General features: G+C 42.4%; 1 protein-coding gene across 6 annotated transcripts in view; it reads left to right on the forward strand.

Moving 5' to 3' along the window:
* The first annotated feature begins 3493 nt into the window (after positions 1 to 3493).
* The window catches only part of LOC144490680 (Golgi integral membrane protein 4-like), a 117006-nt gene continuing 99631 nt past the window's right edge, over positions 3494 to 20868 (forward strand). For 4 of the 6 annotated variants that reach the window (XM_078208384.1, XM_078208407.1, XM_078208392.1 and 1 more), the window contains exon 1: positions 3494 to 4105. In XM_078208384.1, coding sequence (XP_078064510.1) covers positions 3919 to 4105 — 187 coding nt within the window. In that variant the 5' untranslated portion in view covers positions 3494 to 3918. The remainder of the gene's footprint in view (positions 4106 to 20868) is intronic. The other 2 variants (XM_078208423.1, XM_078208399.1) reach the window with 1 other exon arrangement.

Below are 20868 nucleotides of genomic sequence, written 5' to 3' on the forward strand. Positions count from 1 at the left end.
TGGTTCAGCCCCATTAGTGCATTCTTCCTCTTACGGTCACAGAAATCGGCAGGATGGAAGGAAGCATCATGTCAATGCCAGCTCTCCAATAGTTTTCCACTTAGCCTCAATCACTTGCCCTTTCCCTATGTCCTAATTTTCTCTTAAGTATTTATCAACCTTTCTTTAGGAATTCTGGTTTCATTCCTGTTTGGGCAGGGCACTCAGCATCCTCACAACAGTGTGGAGGAAATTTCCAAAGCTATCCCTTTCCTCTTTCAGTTATGATCTTAAATGTAAACCTTTTTCATTGCCAACTCACTAATCAGAGGCAATAGGTTTTTTTTTCCTGATTTATAAAAACCATTTGTAATTTTTAACACTTTACATTTTTATAAATCTCTTTCTTCTAATGAGAAGTGATTCAGTTTATCAGGTCTTGCTCAGTGCCTGATATTATCTAAGTGAAGCTCTTCTGTACTACCATCTATCCTGAAGTAAGGTAGCAAAGCTGAACACCACATTCTAACTGGCTAACCAGTGTATGTGTTTAGTATTACTTTTTTACTTTGTACTTAAAGTCTCTATTTATAAAACATAGGAGCTTACATGCCTTTTTACAGCTTTATAAATTTGTCCTCCCACTTTTAGCAATTTGCATATCTGAACCTTTGGGTGGGATTCTCCAATCTCATCTGTACTTGACTGTTGCCAGTGAGAACGGAGAAGTTGGTGCTTGGCCAAAACTCCATTCACTGCAGCGGCACCTGAGAATCCCAGCCGTGGGCAAGGTCAGGGATTCTTGGCATTTAGGTCTCTCTTATGGTTCTTTACTCCTTTTAACCTGTTACCATGAGTGTTTGTGTTCCCTTATTTATTCTTCCTCATAGATCACCTCATGTTTGCTTGCATTAAATATATTCAGAAATCCAGCTTCTCAATGCATTAACTTCATTCTGTTCTGCAGCTGTTTACATGTTCTCTTGCCAATTAATTATGCTTCTAAATTTGTGTCATCTGCAGATTCTCATACACCTAATTCCAGACCTTTTCATATGTGCTGTGAGTTGCTATAGTATATAATCTTTGACCTGAATGGTGGTGGTACATATTCTAGATGCACAACAGCAGAGTAGAGATACTGGGGTTGATTGTCATGTTGTTTTCAAACAAACCCTCATTCTTACTCTCAAAATGTGGCCATCATAGTCATTTCTTCCCTCCATCATGGATAGTTGTGACTTGCTAAAGATAACAATCCCTTAAATTAATTTTTGCCCTTGCACGGATTTCATATGTGATCAATAATGTAGCAGAAATATGATGTGGCCACACTGTTACTGATGATGTAACACTCAATTTACTTGGTGTCCTTGTGATGCTTTAATTTGTGCCACTGTATTTTAAAAATAAATTTCTATCTGCAAAGACGTTTACATTGTAATACAGTACAATAGATGTACAATGATTACTTTGGGTGAAATTTAAGATAGAAAGGCAAAGTAAGGTTCAACATTTATATATCACTTGACTAGCTGATAGAAATAAAGATACACGCAGCCATAATAACAGGCCGCAATCTTACCGGCTGGCACGGTGAGCCGGTAAGATTGCGTGCAGAGTGAAAAATCGGGTTTGAGCCTGTTTTTGCGCCGCAAGCAATGTAACTGACATTGTTTTGCCGGTGGGGTCGGCTTCATGCCAAAAAAGATCATAAAATCGATTTGCATATTAATGTTATGCTTTGTGTGACATTAACGCATTTGGCATGGCCATTTATAACCTCATCAACACTTACCTCCTCACCAGTCGTACCTCACACCGGTGAGAATCACAGCTGGTCACCAGCAGAGACCAGATGTGATGGTCTCACCGGGGGGATTGGAGGCCTTTGAAGACCTCAGGTGGTCAGGGCATGGCTGGGCAGCACCCATTGGCACCCTGGCACTGGGTGGGGCCTGAGTGGGGTGGAGCCTGAGTGGGAGTGGGGCTATGACAGAGGGAGGTGAGGGGGAGCTCTGCAAATGGGGGTGAACGACAGACAGGGGAGAACTGCAGGGGGGGTGGGAGCTCTACAGATGGGGTGATTGGCGGGGTAGTATGCAAAGGGGATGGGGGGAGACCGGCAAAGGGGGTGATTGGCAGAGGGGGGTGTGTGCAGTTGTGGGGGGGGCTGATGATTGGTTGGGGGGGGCCTGCAGACAGGGTGGGCAGTGGAGGGGTTTGTGACGGGGGACTCATCGGGAGGGTCCTGATGCCCCGATGCCAGTGATCTGTGTTGCCATTATTTCAACAGTTCCACAGAACAAGGAAAGAGTAAAATCTTGTGCATGATTAACCTAAAAGCTGAAAAAAGCACTGTTATCCAGCCTCAAAAAACACAGGTATGTGAAAACCCATCACCAAGTTAACATTTGTACACATCACTGAAGGCAGGGATACACTGGAAAGCCAATGTGATAAATTCCTCCGTGCACAAAGCTTGCATTTTCTCTCTGGGCTTCATTCACATGTTGAGTTTTCCATCGTGGATATTGATTTTCTGCAGCGTCACATCCTGACCATTCAGACTTTTATTTTCAACCAGGTTTAGGAAGTCACCACAGGAACCTGGCACCCATGCAATGGGCTATTTTAGCTTCTCAACCGTGGCATGTACGTGGCAAAATAATAGGAGGGGAAGAGGTTCCAAATATAGTTTTTGGTTTGTCTCTCAACACTAATCCTTTAATTTTCTGCTGTTCCAAATAGATCTGCGGCTGTTTTTCTTCACCGAGTCAACGTTTAAGTTAACAGTTAAACAGTGGAGCTTTTGCCATGGAGCACAATAAATAAAAATATATGTGTGCTTATAAGAAATTAGAACACTTTCTGCTCGTGACAGCATCAAAGAATTGGCCCATTTTACTCGAGACAAATACAACTTCGTTAAAGCTGCAGCATTTTGTGCTGACTGGTCGCAGAGACCTCTGCTTTCTCTCCATTGATGCTGCCAGATGTGGAGCAATTTCTGTTTTGTTTGGCACGGGGAGTAAGTGCATATGTCCTTTTCAGGGTTTTTTTTAGCTATCTGCCCTGGAAACGACATTTCCGAAATCTACATTGTGGGACACGAATTCTGAGCAGCGATATGGACATTGCAATGCATTCATCACCTCCTCCTGCTTTAAGGACTTGTCTTTAAACTCTCCCGCGCCCCAGATGTCATTGTTCATGAAACAGAAGCGGGGGGTTGGGGGTTCATAGTGTACATTATCAGGCATCACTTAGTCCTTCTAGTTGGAGACGTTCAGCAACAAACACAAGCTGTTTGCAAAAAAAACCAACTTGTAACGTTTTGTGGATCCTAATATTTCTCCAACACCTCCCACATTTATAACAGTATTACTGTGTGTGTGTGAGACTTGTTCAGTATGAACTATCTAGCCAGGAGAGTGGAGTCCTCCAATAGTAATGGTGAGGGTGGGAATGCTACCAATCGGTGTGGGAGTGGGTGGGATTTCCTGTCTGCTGTGAGGTTTGCAGCGGACTGGAGGTGACACGTAAGACGGGAGATTGGGGGAAAAAAGGCCTGGAACTTTTCCGTGGCGTGGAGTTCAAGATAAAACAATACTTTGTGTTGTTACAGAGCTGTAATTGAATGCTGCAGCCTGACAAGACTGTAAAGCGGTGCACCGTTCCTGGCAACATTTTAACTTCAGTTCCTCAAATTAGATCGGAGACTTTCTTTTTTTTTTCAGACTGAACTTTGCAACTTGTAACCTGGAAAGGATTTTCAGCGTCAGGAACAGTTAAAGTTGCAAAGTGGTCGATTGCTGCAACCCTGCAATGCAACTGATTCATTAAACAAAAATAAACATTGAGTTGAAAGGGGGAACCCTGAATTCTTCGCTTTGGAGCCGTCCAGTGGACGTTCTGCAGGGGGCAAAAAAAAGGAATATGGGAAACAGTATGTGTTCCCGGAGACAGAAAAAGATTTTTCAAACTTTGTTCTTTCTTACAATAGTTTTTGGGTTTCTTTATGGGTTATTGCTGTACTATGAGATGCACAATCAGTTAAAGAAGGCGGAGACCCTGGCATCGAAGTATCAGCAGCATCAAGAGGCTTTATCTGCACAGTTGCAAGGTAAAGTGTTCCAACTCCACAGGCTCTTTCCTGTGTGTGTGTGTGTGTTGATGTCCACGCGTCGCAGACTTTTGCTCTTGCGTTTTCTTTGTTGTTTGATCGTGTCTATTTTAGCTCAGCCGAATACATCTGTAAGGCCAAGCATTCGGGTCCAGAAATCCCACCAACTTTTCTGTTTCCAGCGGAGGAAGTACTAGCCTTGCTGCAATCACTTATTAACACTTGGATAGCATTTTGTATCTAACACCCCTGCTCTGGATGGGCATTCCTCAGATTCCCAGGACTGGTGCGATTAATTTAAAGCCAAAACTGGGAAGCAGGGATGTGAGATTCAGTTGCAGTTTCATTAGGACTTGCACAGGGACCCAACATCTGCTGTTTCATTTAAAGCTGTGTTTAAGACGAGGGGGGAAAGGGAGTTTGTGCAGGGTAAATATTTGGTGGTGGTGAAAGTGAGAGTTGGGAGCAGACGGGCTCTGCTGGATGTTAAAGAGATTTGGCATTTGTTAATTTCACTTCCCACCCAGTGGCTCCCACGTTTGATCCTGGCTGCAGATGGGAGATAGAAGCAAGGGGGTGTAAAAAAGTTATCATTAATGTCTGTGCACGGAATTTTTAGAGCTTGTTTCCCCTTGTTTCTGTTCTCTGGTGTAAGTTACCGCCTTTACTGCAGTTCTGCGATCTGTATTGAAAATGGTTGGGACACACATGGGTTCGCAGAGGCACTGGGAATGAACCCATTCCAAGCACTCCTCGAGGTGGCAATCCTGCCCCCCTCAGCTTCCCTGAATGTCTTTCTAACTCTTGTTTAAACATCACCTCTTTGTCCTGCAGCCTCAGTGTGCCATTTTCCACGGCAGAACAGCAATGTTTCTGTACTACTATAGATCCCTTTTTGAATTCAGGTGCAACATTTTTTGAAGTGGTTATGTAACTCGAGATTCCCCCCTCCCTTAAGTGTGAGGCCCTCATCGGGAGGCTGTTTTACACTGGCTACAAAATACATCTTGACTCCCAAGAGACTTGAGATTTATAAAATCAGTTAATGCAATTCAAAAAGCCACCCGGGTAACTGCCATTTTTGTTGTTCAGTGCAGGAATCTGTGTGTTTTGAAGTGAGATTCTGCTGTTAAATTCTGGACACATTTTTAGAGAAAATGTGTAATTCTCTGGTGAACTGTAACATCCCCTTTGGACCTTCTGGCCAGCTTTCACTGATAGTCTCCCAAACTACAGGGCACACAGTGCATTTCAATTCTCTGGGCAGTATTGATACTTCGTTGTCTCAACCAGTGTTATTTCACACTCAGAAAAGTAGTTCCATAAAGTGGAAAACATCATTTCATGGCCCCTAAGTTTTGCTTAAAAAAACTTAGCCTCGTTGATAGTGCGGTGGTGTAGTTCCTGGACTAATAATCCAGTGGCATGAATTCAAATTCCATCATGAATATTGGGAGTTGAATTAAAACTTACTTTCTGTAAAAAACTTTGTCATGAAGCTATGGGATTGTCAAAAAAAACATCTGGTTCTCACTTAATGAAGGGAACTTGTTGTTCTAAGCTGGTCTGACATATATGTGACTTCAGTCCCACACAAACATGATTGATTCGTAACTGTCTTCTGAAGTAGCTGCTCAGATGCATCAGTTTAAAGTTTATTTATTAGTATCACAAGGGGGTTTACATTAACACTGCAATGAAGTTACTGTGAAAATCCCCTAGTCGCCACACTCTGGCGTCTGTTTTGGTACACTGAGGGAGAATTTAGCATTGCCAATGTACTTAACCAGCATGTCTTTCAGACTGTGGGAGAAAGCCAGAGCATCCGGAGGAGACACGGGGAGAACGTGTAGACTCCGCACAGACAGTGACTCAAGCTGGGAATCGAATCCGGATCCCTGGCGCTGTGAGGCAGCAGAGCTAACCACTGTGCCACTATGCCGCCCTAAAATCAAAGCAGTTCAAGATGGCAGCTTCTTTGAGTGACTAGGGATGGGCATTAATTACTGAGCTTGGCATCCTGAGAATGAAAATGAAATGTCCTTTCACCCCTTGATAATGAACAGTGGAGCTGACGAGTTTTGAACACTTCTTAAGGGATGTGTACAACATACATCATGATGCATGTTTCATTGTAGCTCACTGGCAACAGTTTCTTGATACGTTACAAACACTGGTTTAAAGCATTCTAGTCTTCACTGACAATTTATCAAATCAGAGAATGGCCTTCTTATTTTCAGTCAAAGTTCAAAACATTTTACAAGTTTTGATATATTGTATCCTTTAATCTTGAAAATGAAATGCTCGCCTGTGGGAAAATACTCTTTACAATGTGGTGTCTTTGAATGTTGTTCCCTCAAAAACTTCAGAACATTCGGTGGTTGATGTTACACATTTTGAAAATTAATGATTGGCCATTGAACTTTGACTGCTGTCCTATTTACAAAAGGAAAATCAAACAAGGTAATGTTCTTTAGGAAAATATAACATAATATAACTAAATGATGATTGAGCCAAAACTTTGATGCTTAAAGAATCTGTGAACCACTGTTGTTGTGTTTGTTAAAGGAATATGGATCACAGAATCAGGCTCTAGAGCTGTGCTGGTGCCAGTATATTGTGTAAGGTGCTCGCACAGGTGTGCCATGTGCATATTGGAAGATTTCGCAGTGGACAGATCATAATGTCAAACAGTCATCTCAGCTGATTTGGTGCTTGTTCTGATAAACGTGGACTGTGCATGTCCAGTGAATGTCCTGTGCTAATCATACGCAGCCGAATATGCACTCAGTTGCATGAGGGATTCTCTCCATCCCACCAGCATTTTTAGAGCCAGTCTTCCCCATTTGCTTCATAAGCTTTTAGGCTTATTCTGCTCTTGCAAAGTTTGTGGAAGTCTGTGTCGTGGAGTGTTTTGGAAATGTGTGGTGAGTTGTTTGATTTGGAAGCGAGTGTTGCTACATCCATACAGGGGAGGCAGTGGAGTGTTGAAACTGAGATTATGGCTGGCTCCACAAGTGCTGTATAGAGCTGGCCACTGCTTCCAATGACGTTAAGGCTGGGCTCAATACTCCATTTGATGTCCTGTACCAAGTTTGAGCAAGATGCCTTCATCCTCTTTGACAGCGACAAGAGGCTACCTGACATATTGCCAATGTACTGACTACTGCGCTGTGCAATGGTCATCAGTGCGCTCCTCTATGCCACCTCATCAAAATCCTCATCTGGACTGTAATACCAGAACTTGTCTGAAACCTCGCCCTTCAGAGAGCTGGCAAAGGAACCATCCTTTCTTCTCCCTTGCTGCATCCCATTCCTTCCTGGTAACTCAACATGTAGATCCCAACTCTATATTACCCTTTAACCTAGTTTATTGTCAATGTCTGAGCTGATATCTGCTACTCCCTGATCAAGTGATGTTACCGCTCCATTGGCGGCCTGTGCAGCTCTCTCCCCTTCTTCAGTGGTTGCTATGGCTGACCAGGCAGCAATATTTGATTATCTGACAGCAGAAATTCAGAAGGGGAGGTTTGGGAAGAGGGAATAGATGAAGGATAGAAAGCAAGAAGTCCTTAGTCACACCATCTGGAGCTTGCACTTCACATTAGATAGAAAGCTGTGGGAGAATTGGGATTTGGGAAGTGCAATAAGCCAGAAACATACTGTCACCTTGAATGTTCTTGATGGCACAGGATGCATCGACCTCTGCTAATATGGTCACATGATGTGGAGGGCCGTCTCCTCTATTTGTCGTTAGGTGACGCAGGCCTATCTCCCGCTCTTCTCCCTGCAGTTATTGGCTACCCTGTCCTCCAAGAGAGAGGGAAGAATGTCAGTGCTTCTATGATGTGACTGCCAGTTGAACCGTTAGAGTTATGAGGAAGTAGAATAAAGGCTAACATCTTTGGAACGTTTGTGAGTGTAAGGTGGAGTATCTGAATATTAGACCTGAGATTAGCAAGGAAAGCTGATGGAAGAGTTTAGTGGTGTGGTGGCTAGGTGATATCATGTGAAGATATATTCAATGACTTTGACCACTCACACGAGTACTTTGAACAATACTGTTGCCAGATTCTTGGAATAAGACTCCATATGAATTGATATCCTGGCTATCTCCCCCTATTTTCTTTGGGTCTTCTGGCCCCATTCAGAAACATGGGCTCTCTGCATGTTGCCCTGTTGGACTAAGGCTTCTTTTACCAGTGTTTTATTTGGCAGTTTTTCTTTTCACTCAGTTTTAACTGAGACAGACAGCAGCGGCTTCCTTCTAATGAGTGCAGCTCCTCTTTAAGAGAGGCAGATTATCTTTAAAAGGTGTAGGCGAGTTGGAACACATAATTAGCCACATGTTCATCCAGGTGCACCTCCATGTACCACACGTGTATGACCCACGACACATCTCCCCCCCCCACACACACACACACACACACACACAAGCACTGCACTCACCTCCAAGCTTGCTTTGCTTCAGAGTACTGCTCACCAGGTACATGCCATCTGAGACCAGTCGTGCATTGCACCATTCTGGTATCATGCTGCCATGGCTGTATTTTGTGATGGGAGGGATATGATTCTGGGGCATGGGCCCAATAATGATATGCAAATATATTACAGTGACCTTCCCAATGTTGAACAGCAGCCCGCCACTGACTGGGGGAGGGGATGATTGCTTGCTGCTTTTATGTCGATGTGAAACTCAACTTTGAGGGTCATAGATAAGGTAGGTAGGGTAGATAGGAAAAACCTTTTCCCTTTAGTAGAGGGATCAATAACCAGGGGGATAGATTAAGGTAAGGGGCAGGGGATTTGAAGAAATAAAATTCACCCAGAGGGTGGCGGCAATCCGCAACTCGCCGCCTGGAAAAAGTGGGAGAGGCAGGAATCCCCACAACATTTAAGAAATATTTGGATGGTCACTTGAAATGCCATAGCATACAAGGCTACAGACCAAGTGCTGAAAAATAGGATTAGGATAGGTGCTCGATGGCTTGCGCAGACACGATGAGCCGAAGGGACTCTGTGCTGTAAAACTCCATGATTTTGGCCTTACTCCAATATTTTCCACTCTCATTGTCAAACCCACCCAATGCCAATGGGAGTGAAAACTCCCGGCCCTTGCTTCATTTTAGCTGGATGTGAATAGTCATTTGGTTGTACAAAACTCAAGTATTCTGAAGCTTTTGTCAAAGCTTTTCATTTTGCACTCATCAGATAGTCGCAAGAAAACAACAGCTTTATACAGTTTGAGAAGAGAGTGCTAATTGTTTGGCAAGTGGACTTTGATTGGTAGAGTTGACACAGAGAATGCACTAGTTAATGGTGACTGACAGCTAACTGCCAAGCATTGTATGAAAATTTAAACTAGGCAGCTCGACTCTACCCAATCAGTCAAGTTGCCTACAATGTTGGCTACTGAAGAAATGGAGAATTTGTAATTCTGTGAATTTAATGTACTTTATTTTGCTCTGAGAATTGTGTTTCTGGGGAGCTGGGCTTAATATAGTTTTTAGTACAATTTGGACCTTTTACTGTAAAGTTAAATATGACTATTACGGAAAGTTTTGCATATCCCATTAAACTTATATCAATTGCAGATTGTGTATATTCTGTCAATTCTTTTGATAATGGTCAAAACACATATACTCATCATGCTACCATAGCACACACAACAGCATGAGCAAGGACTGAATATATTGCATTTAATGGATTATGTTTGGTAAGATCTGCGTTTAGTATGGAAAAAAGCCTAATTAACTAACCAGCCAATAGCAAGTTAGTTTGTTGCTTTTGGGTGTTGAAAACAAAACACCTCATTATGTTGCAAGTTACAACATTTTATTTCTCCCTATCCTGAATAGAATTTGTGGGCAAAATAATTAAGTTTAATTCATTCTCTCTTATCAGTTGTAAAACATCCAACAGTTTGTGCCGAGTAAGCGGTGCACTGTGAATTATGAATCACTGCAAATTGCTGAACCATTTGTGCTGCTCCATCGTTAATCTCTCTCAAACAATAGCTTGTCATCAACCTCCTTGAGCAGTAATTACAAAGTAAACTTGCTGGATAAAGTTGGGGTTGACATTTACATATACAAACACACAAACAAGGAACAAGAGCAGGCCATTCGGCCCCTTGAGCCTGCTCTGCCATTTAATAAAATCATGGCTGATCTAATAGTAATCACAAACCTGCATTCTGCTTACTCCTGATAACATATCACCTCCTTGCTTACCAAGAATCTGTCCACTTGTCCCTTAAAAATATTGAAAGACTTGCTTTCTCTGCCTTTTCAGGAATAATTCCAAAGACTTATGACTCTGAGAGAATGTTTTTTGCCTCATCTCCGTTTTAAATGGGCGATCCCTTATTTTAAACAGTTATCCCAGTTCTAGATTCTCCCACAAGAGGAAACATCCTCTCCACATCAACCCTGTCAAAACCCCTCTGGATCTTACATATTTCAATCAAGTCACCTCTTACTCTTCTAAACTCCAGAATTTGTTGGAGAGGGAACCCACATAACATGACTCATTAGAGGTTTCTGGGGGGGTACCCGCTGGTAATGGTGTGAACCCTCCCTTTCCAGGTATTAGCCTGGTAAACATTCCAAAATCATCTTTGGTGGTGTAAGAAGCCTTTTAATGATGACATTTAAGCTCCTGAAATACCACTCGAACTCTAGGCCCAGAAAGCGAAGAATTGAATTGGATACTGCGAGGCCTGGATAGAATGGATGTGGAGAGGATGTTTCCACGAGTTGGAAAAACTAGAACCAGAGGGCACGACCTCAGGCTAAGGGGACAATCCTTTAAATCAGATGAGGAGGAATTTCTTCAGCCAGAGAATTGTGAATCTGTGGAACGTTTTGCTGCAGAAGGCTGCGGAGGCCAGGTCATTGGGCGTCTTTCAGACAGAGATAAATAGGTTCTTGATTAATTAGGGGATCGGGTTATGGGGAAAAGGCAGGAGAATGGGGATGAGAAAAATATCAGCCATGATTGAATGGCGGAGCAGACTCGATGGGCTGAGTGACCTAATTCTGCTCCTATATCTTATGGTCTAACTTACGGAGTCTCATTTGTGCAGATAGTAAATTGTTGGTGGAGATTTTTAAAACTTTAATTAATTTTAACTTTCTTCCTTACTATTCAGTGTTTTTTCTACCTTTTTAATCCATTCTTTCTTTCTCTTATTTTTCTTTCTGTATCCAACTTCACTCTAATTTCATCTTATTTCTTTCTCAATAAGTTTTGGTCCCGTCATCCACCAGATGGCCATTGATCTTGCCACACCATTATCAGCTGGTACCCCCAGAAACTTGTGGCTCTATATGATTTCTGGAACTGAAGGGTGAGAGGAAAAAAACTCATGTTTTGGACCCCCCCCCCCTTCCAACAAATTCTGGACAATGTTTCTCCTGCAGTCAGGACACATTATGTCATGTTACAGTTTTTCCAAATTCCCCTCACTCCACTGTGTGCAAATAAAACATAGTAGCCTAGGTTTTCTGCGGGAACGGAATTGGGGGACATGTTCACCTGCACAGTACTTTCACCTGCCATAAAGTGGCACCTATAACGTCACTTTATCTTCTGCTTTTAGGATCAGTGCAATATTTTAAGAGCGGTTCCAAGCTTGCAGCAGTGCGCACACTCAGAGTAGGGTTAGTGCTTCGTTATATTCATTGTTTGGTTGAGGCCAGATACATTATTGTGTTACCAAAAGAGAAAATGCTGGAAAATCTCAGCAGGTCTGGCAGCATCTGTAAGGAGAGAAAAGAGCTGATGTTTCAAGTCCAGATGACCCTTTGTCAAAGTTGAAAGGCATAGAAAGTGGGAGATATTTATACTGTAGTGTGAGGGAATGAAAGATGATCATAGCCATAGAAACCAGGGGAAAAGACTGCTAATAGCTGTCCACAGAGAGCTATTAGTAGTTTTTTCTCCTGGTTTCTATGGCTATGATCATCTTTCATTCCCTCACCTTACAGTATAAATATCTCTCACTTTCTCTGCCTTTCAGCTTTGACAAAGGGTCATCTGGACTCGAAACCTCAGCTCTTTTCTCTCCTTACAGATGCTGCCAGACCTGCTGAGATTTCCCAGCATTTTCTCTTTTGATTTCAGATTCCAGCATCTGCAGTAACTTGCTTTTATCCATATTGTTGTGTTGCTGGCGGCTTTTGGCCAATGAAAATTCAAAACCTACCTCCTATGAACTATGCCATCCGCCACTCTGACAAAGCATTTTGCAAATGCTTGCACTCATTCAAGAATTAAAAAGCATTCCTCCACCACAAATGTAATGGACCAATAGGCATTATCTGGCATTTAGCATTCAAAGGTGCAAATGGCAGGAAAGAAAGATTTAAGAATTTGTCCTTTTCAAATAATTCTGAAACATTTTGAGCAGAAATTGTTAGAACATTCCAGGAGTACAATGGATTAGTCATAGAATCCCTACAGTGCAGAAGGATGCTATTTGGCCCATTGAGCCTGCACCCACAACAATCCCACCCAGTCCCTAATCCCGTAACCCCATGTATTTACCTTGCTTGTTCCCCTGACACTCGGGGGGGGGGGGGGGGATTTAACATGGCCAACCAACCTAACCCCCATATCTTTGGAGTGTGGGAGGAAACCAGAGCTCCCGGAGGAAACCCATGCAGACACCGGGAGAATGTGCAGACTCTGCACAGACAGTGACCCAACTCGGGAATCGAACCTGGGTCCCTGGTGCTGTGAGGCAGCAGTGCTCACCCCTGTGCCAACGTGCCCCCCATTGAATGCTACTGATGTACCCTGGGAATGTAGATAAACCACATCTGCTCAGACTATGAAAACCAAATTCAGCTCACAAAATAACAACTTTAATCCTGTCCCAGATGCAAGGGACAGGCTAAAGTCCTCAAGTTCCTTTAATTAAAGTATTCTAAGATTCAAATGACAATTCGAAAAGTGCATATAGTAGTGTTATTGTGAAGTGTGTACTTTTTGATTTTAAACATTTTGTTTAAACCTAATTTTAAATTTAAGAAATTTCAGTTACTGAGAAAAATATTGGATGCAAAAAAATCTTTCAGAAAGCATATTGAATGATTTGTAAGAGCCTGGTAACCATAGCAATTATGGTCACCTCTGGAAAATATTAACTAATGCCAATGTCACAGAAGCTTAACATATTAACACAGGAAAAGTTGAGTAGTGCACTGGGTAAGACAGACGCATACTCCTCTGCAGACAGCTATTATTGAACTAACTTTATTTATATCTCCCCAAGAGAGGGTAATAGGGAGCACAATATAACAAAATGCTCAAATCTTTCATTATACTACACTGCCTCCCACTTTAAAAAAAGTGTGCATTGAAATGTAAAATGCTACATGTACATAATATGCCTAAATTAATATCAACAATACCTGAAAATTTAACAGGTTGAGTTGGATTTTTTTAATTGTAATCAGAACCAAAACATATATGACTAATACTACCAGAGTAATTGGCATATAGAAATATTTTTCCTTAACACGGTATGTATTTAACAAAAATATCATAATTTGACAAGAAATAATGAAAAGAGCAACTTTTCTTTTCATCCTGTGTACTTTCAATTATTCTTCCTGGCTTCTTTCTCTTTCTGTCTGGATATCTCCTTCAATTTCCATTAGCTTGACTCTGCTCTCTCAACATCTCTGACTGTCTCCAAGCTTTGACTTTGACTACCAATTCCATTTTATGGTTGGGGCTATGACATTAAGTGATTTGTCTCAATCAGAGACCCTAACTCATGATGTTCTATCGGTGATTCTGTAGGAGTGTCAAATGTTCACTTTCTTGCCGACCTGCACTTTCTTATGACTTTCGCTTTGGGCTGTATGAGGATTTTGGACTATAGGATGTTTCTCCTGCTCTCTCTTTGTCAAATTTCCTCTTTCAGGCAAATGTCTACAGGACACTGACAGAGTCCCACTCCAACCCTCACTAGATATGCAAATGCACCTAGTGTCTTTACAACAACTCCATACTTCTTATCACCTCGGTGCTTTATCACCATGACCTTCTGGTTAGTGCTGAAGTTGCTTAATTTCAAGCCATATGTATCAAGACTCATCTTCACTTTGTGTTGCCTTTCTCTTACTTTGCGATTGAAGTCAAATTAAACCTTGTCCTGGGAGCATTTTTAAACACTGACTCATAAGCTGAGCAACCTGTTATAGAATGTGGAGTAGATAAGGTGCTTTTAGAGTGTGTTTGATTCCATTCTTGTTCAGAAATATTTCAAACTTTTCTGAGGTAAACTGTGGGCCGTTATCTAACACCAACACCTCTGGCAACTCATAAATTGCAAGTCAATTTCTCCACACCTCAGTAGTTTTTGCACTTGTGGTATTGGGCACAGACTCAACATTTGTCCATTTGCTTTCGCCATCAACCGAAACAAGATTTCTACCTCAGATAAATCAAGATGTGCTCATTCGCACAGTTTTATACAAAAAGTGTCCAAAAGTTCTTGCTACTGTTTTCATACAAACTATTCCTGTGTGCTTTTGATGAAGTTCCATTCTCAATCTCTTGCTAAACCTTAACTTAGGTTAATGACTTTAAACCCCATAGGAGTTGCGTTAATCTACACTCAGTTTCCTGCAGTTTCTCATCATCACGTTCTTTAGGCCAGCCATTCACGACATAATTGAGCACTTTACTGAGCATCGCATCCTTGTGAGTTTCTTCACTAATTTCTCTGTCAGACACTGGCCTGTCATTTGTGTATGTAAAGTAATTCATAGATAACTCAATGGCTAGAAATTAACGAGCCTTCATGGGAAATTTTGAACAAATGTCTGCATTTGCAGTATCTGCTGACTTACAATATTCAATACTATCCTGATGGGCACTAAAATTAATGCCCATTTCTGAAGCTACACTGCCACTGGTGTTGGTACTCCATTCTTTGAACCAACTCTGATTATAAGGCTTTAGCGATCACTTAACAAAGTGAACTTCCTGCTGTATATGTATTTGTTGAAGCATATAATGCCATGTATGCTCTTTAAGGCCTTTTTCTTCAACTTTGTCAAAGTTTGTGAAGCAAATGCACATGGGAAACAGGGTAATTTGATAAAGTGGATTCAAAATTGGCTCAGTTGTAGGAGAGAGAGGGTGATAACCAATGTCCAATGGTGTACCACAGGGACCTGTGCTGGGTCTCCTGTTATTCGTCATTTATATAACATACATAGATGACTATGTGGGCATAGGATTAGTAAGTTTGTGGATGACAGAAAGATTTGCCGGTGGTTAACAGTGCGGCTGATTGTCTAGGGCTACAAGAAGATATGGATCAAGTGGGCAGGTAAGTAGCAGATGGTATTTAACCCTGAAAATTGCGAGGTGATGTACTTTGGAAGGAGTAATTTGACAAGGAAGTATTCAATGAAAGGCATGATACGAGGAAGTTCTGTTGACCAAAGGGACCTTGGCATAGATCTCTGAAGGCAGAAGGGCATGTTAGTAGAGTGGTGAAAAAGTCATATGGGACACTTGTCTTTATCAATCGCGGCATAGATTACAAAAGCAGGGAAGTCATAATGGAGTTGTGTAGATTTTTGGTGAGGCCACAGCTAGAGTACTGTGTGCAGTTCTGGTTGCCATATTATAGGAAGGATAGATTGCACTGGAGGGGCTGCAGAGGAGATTCACCAGGATGCTGCCTGATATGGAACATATAAGTTACGAAGAGAGGTTGGATCGGGTGGGGTTGATCTCATTGGAGCAGAGAAGACTGAGGAGTGACCTGACCAAGGTGTACAAGATTATGAGGGGCATGGACAGAGTGGATAAGGAACAGCTGTTCCCCTTCGTTGAAGGGTCAGTCACGAGGGGATGAAGGTTCAAGATGAGGAGCAGGAGGTTTAGAGGGAATGTGAGGAAAACCTTTTTTACTCAGAAGGCGGTGATGGTCTGGAATGCGCTGCCTGGGAGGGTGGTGGAAGCAGGTTGGCTCGCATCCTTTAAAAAGTACCTGGATGAGCACTTGGCATATCATAACTTTCAAGGCTATGGGCCAAGTGCTGGTCAATGGGATTAGGTGGGAGGTCAGGTGTTTCTTATATATTGATGCAGACTCAGTGGGCCAAAGGATGTAGTGCATGATTCTATGATTCTGTGGTATGGAACAGGCTTCTCCACATCTTCCATTATGTGAGACATCACACGCTAAAACCAGGAATTTTGTGGGATCATAGTGGGTTAAAACAGCAACACTAGTCAGTACTTTCCACACTTCTTCAATTGCTTTCCGACACTCCAAAGACCACTCCCAATCTATTTCAATCTTGGAGCAGTTTATACAATGGAGTAAGTGCATTAGCAGAGATGAACTTAGAATAATACACAATATTCCATGAGCGTTCTAAGTTCTACGGTCCCTTTGCTTTCAAATTCCCTACAACCTTCTCCTGAGTGGATACTTTCACTGTTTCACCCAGGTATGCTACACCACAGAACAATTTTTGTGCTTTTTAGCTTTGATGGCACACTCTCCAAGTCAATCCAGGCCTTTGTTCAACATTGCAATGTGCTCTTCCTCTGTCTTACTGTTAATCAGAATGTCATCTAAGAAGCAGCACACTCATTTCATCCCACTTGGTCCCTGATCCATGACGATCTAGCATAATGCAGGACTAGTAGATACCCAAAATGCTAACCTTTGGTACTGGTACAACCCTTTATGTAAATGAATGGTGACCAGATCTTTGCTCCTGTCAGTTAATTCTAATATGCATTTGATCAATCTATCTGACTGAGCAACTTTCCATAGGCTAAATTAAAAAACAAATCTCCACTGGTAGGTAGTTTCATTCTCAGTCACATCGTTTACCATTTGTTTCTAATCTCCACATATCTGAATGGACCCTTTTTGAACGCTCTCAATGGGTGCAGCTCATTTGTGGCTCTCCACTTTCTGAATTGCCCCTGTTCTTCCTATCCAGCTCATTACTTACTGCTTCTAACTGTGCAGAAGACACTGGACCAGCCTTACAAAATGTCGGCCGCACATTGTCCTTTATCTTGATTTCAGCCTTGTGATGGGTAATCATATCATTTGATCCTCCTTTTTCAAAGGCCACTTTGTGCTCTCTTCGTACTTCATCCGTGACAGATGTGCTTTTACTCATCCTCACTGTAAATAACTGCCTGGTAAACTGTTTTCTCTTAAGCTAATTTCTTCCCATCAGGAAGACTTGTTCCCTCCTACTACCAATGGCAAGTAATAGGATGTATCATCATCATCCACTCTCACACTAACTTTACCTGACACTGGTCTGTAGTTATTGGAATAACTGATCAGTTTGATACCAGTTTTGGGAAGGGAATTGTAAGTTAAAGAGCTCTTGTGCGCTCCTTCCGAGCTAACAGACACTGCTGCAGCTATATCAATATCAAAAGAAAATTGCTCATCTCCAACTTTCATTTTTATTGTGAGCACTGGAATTATATCTTCAGCCCTATTACTCTCATCTTCCATGTGCTGTTTTTCTTGCCCTCTGCCTGAGTACAACTCTTCATCTTTCTGTTCAGTTACTTCTGTTTTCACATCTATCAAATGCACATTTTAGAATTTCCAAACCCCTGAACCAGTTTTAGATCTGCCACAACCTCGTGGCTGTGACCTGGAGCTTTACCACAATCTGGAGCATTACCGTTTCCTGCACTCCTGCGCGCCTTCTGGATATGACCAATTATCTCACAGGCATAAGATTTTGATCTAAAAAAAGGTTGGTGGCTACCATGGCAACAGTAGCATCTAAATCTCTGACTCTGAGTCTGTGAACCTGGCTGCTGTGGCCTGGATCTCACTGAAATCCAGTGAACTTCCTCTCCAGCACAGGAAAAGAATTTCCTTGCCATCTACCGCATCTCTTTGTGCCATTTCCAAGACTGTGGTCTCATTGCAGGTCACCCTCCACATCAACCTACTGCCTTTATTCCAAAGCTTGGCCTGGATTTTATTGTTGTTTAGCCCCCCTCCTGAAAGATTGCCTTCTAAGCCCATGCCATACCCATCGTGGGGGGAGAGTTTCTTCAATTTAAGAGTGTAATCTTTACCAGTCTCACTTGATGACAGCTTCCTTTGACAGAACATAATTCTCAGTGCAATTTTATTCTTAGTCATTCCGTAACATGAGTCCAGAATTTCATTAATTTCAGCGTAATCCATTTAACTGGGGTCTGTCGGGCAACACTGATTAAACATTAGAGCAAAAGCATCTCGTCTCATCATGGTGAGGAAAACATTTACTTTATCCTCATCTCCTATTTTACTCGCGTTTGGCCAAATGTACAAACCTTTGTTTGTATTTACGCCAGTTCTCTTTGCTAGGATTGGATTCCCCTATTGCCCCCTGAGTTTCCAGTTCGATTTTTCAAATACCTACCATGCTGACTCACTGTGTACCTGAACACAATGTGTACATGGACCAAACTCTCACATCACTCAGACTTCCCAAAATCAACTTTAAATGTTTCAAAAACAGTGTCACAGTGTTCTTCAGTCCTTAATTCCGCAAATGAAGCATAAAAGAAAAATATCAGACCATCCTCATCACCAGCTTTCTATTGTGTGTTGCTGCACTGAGTCAGACTGATATGGTCAATTACAGGCAGCCATTGGTGAACTAACGGAGAGGGCAATATAACGAAATGTTCAGATCCTGTAATATGCTACAAAGAATATCTAACATGGCACCACCTCAAAGAGTAACAGGTAGAGTAGGTGTTGAATTTAGTAAATAATAAATATTCAATTCTGCAGGAATACACAATATCTCACTTTTCCTGTCTTAAGGCCACCCCTTTCCCCCCAAAACCCTGTAAAAGGTAGCACACTGAAATGGACCTTGACTTCATAGAATCATTGAAACCCTACAGTGCAGAAGGAGGCCATTTGGCCCATCGAGTCTGCACCGACCACAATCCCACCCAGGCTCTACCCCCATATCCCTACACATTTTACCCGCTAACCCACGCATCTCAGGACTCTAAGGGGCAATTTAGCATGGCCAATCAACCTAACCCGCACATCTTTGGACTGTGGGAGGAAACCGGAGCACCCGGAGGAAACCCACGCAGACTCGAGGAGAATGTGCAAACTCCACACAGACAGTGACCCAAGCCAGGAATCGAACCCAGGTCCCTGGAGCTGTAAAGCAGCAGTGCTAACCACTGTGCTACCGTGCCGCCCCTTGCTGTAAAGTGCCATGCAACAGCCCATTAACTCTCTGTGAACAGCTGTAAGTATAAAGAATGGTGAGTGCATTCGCCACTGACCACAGAATCCTTGCCAATGGGCAGGATTTTCCAGCTGTTCCTGCTGGTGGCATCTTCCGGTCCCGCCGACAGTGTTCTCCACCCGCCTCGCTGCCGAGGGTTATGAACAATGGAAAACCCCGTTGACAGCAGCATGGTGGCACAGTGGTTAGCACTGCTACCTCACAGCTCCAGGAGCCCGGGTTCAATTCCAGCCTTGGGTCACTGCCTGTGTAGGGTTCGCACGTTCTCCCCGTGTCTGCTCCAGATGCTCCGGTTTCCCCTCACATTTCAAAGATGGCAGGCTAGGAGGATTGACCATGCTAAATTGTCCCTTAGTGTCCCAAAATGTGTAGATTAGATGGATTAGCCATGGTAAAATGTGTGGGATTACAGGGCTAGGGCAGGGGAGAGGGCCTGGGTAAGATACTCTGTCAGAGTGTTGGTGCAGACTCAATAGGCCAAATGGGCCACCAGGGATTCTATGATTCTAAGACTAGAAGATCCTGCCACCATCTAACGGTGGGCTACCTCTGCTGCCACAAAACATGCAGGAGGGGTATTGGGGGGGTGGGGGGTGCGGAATATCCCACCCAAAGTCTTTACCCAGCAGCTGTTAGCTAGCTCTCCTCTGTAAAAGGGTACATAAGATATAAAATCCCATCTATGGCTGTATTTGCAATAAACAGGAAATGATCAATTGCTTTTGCCAAATTTCATAAGACTCACCAATTATTATTTTCTTTGAAAATGAGATATTAACAATGTTGACTATTGTACGAACTGTAACTGTGTTGAGAAATTCTAAAATATAACTCGAGCTGTTCCGAGCAGGCCTCAAGCTTGTAGATATCGTCCTACAATCATTCTCAAATAGTGCTTTGAAAGAAAACTGCAACAGTATTTAGCAGTCAAAATACAAGGTTTAAGTTTACGCAATGAAGACAGTATTTTAAGAAGTATGCTGCACTTATAGAGGATTGAGTATCTTACTAAAGAATATAGTTTGTTTCTTGCTTTCCCTCCAGTCAGTTGTTCATTTGAATAAAGTGATACCAATTGGAATAATAATAAAATATTCTAATTTATCTGCAGAATGTACATAAATGCAGTATCGCAAAATCAGTTAAACTTGGATCTTTACAATGAATGACAGTATTTGTAGCTATGCTAATACGATAGTAAGATGCCTCCCTTTCTTTTTCTAAACACAAAGTTCATGAGTTATTTTGTCGGCCTGGATCTTCCGGGTAGCGATACTGATTGTTGGATAGCTGCTGCGCTTGTAAATTCGCCCATCTCGAAGTTGCTGCGCATTTTTATTGAGGCCTTCACAGCAAAATGCACAGCGCAGCGTCCACCAGGGAATTCTGTTGGAGTGAAATAAAGTCGAGGGTCGACAGGAAATGCCTCCCTTTTTACAACACTAGCTGCTGTGTAAGGTCCAGTTTGAA

The sequence above is a fragment of the Mustelus asterias genome, chromosome 3 (genome assembly GCF_964213995.1).
Source record: "Mustelus asterias chromosome 3, sMusAst1.hap1.1, whole genome shotgun sequence".
NCBI lineage: Eukaryota > Metazoa > Chordata > Chondrichthyes > Carcharhiniformes > Triakidae > Mustelus > Mustelus asterias.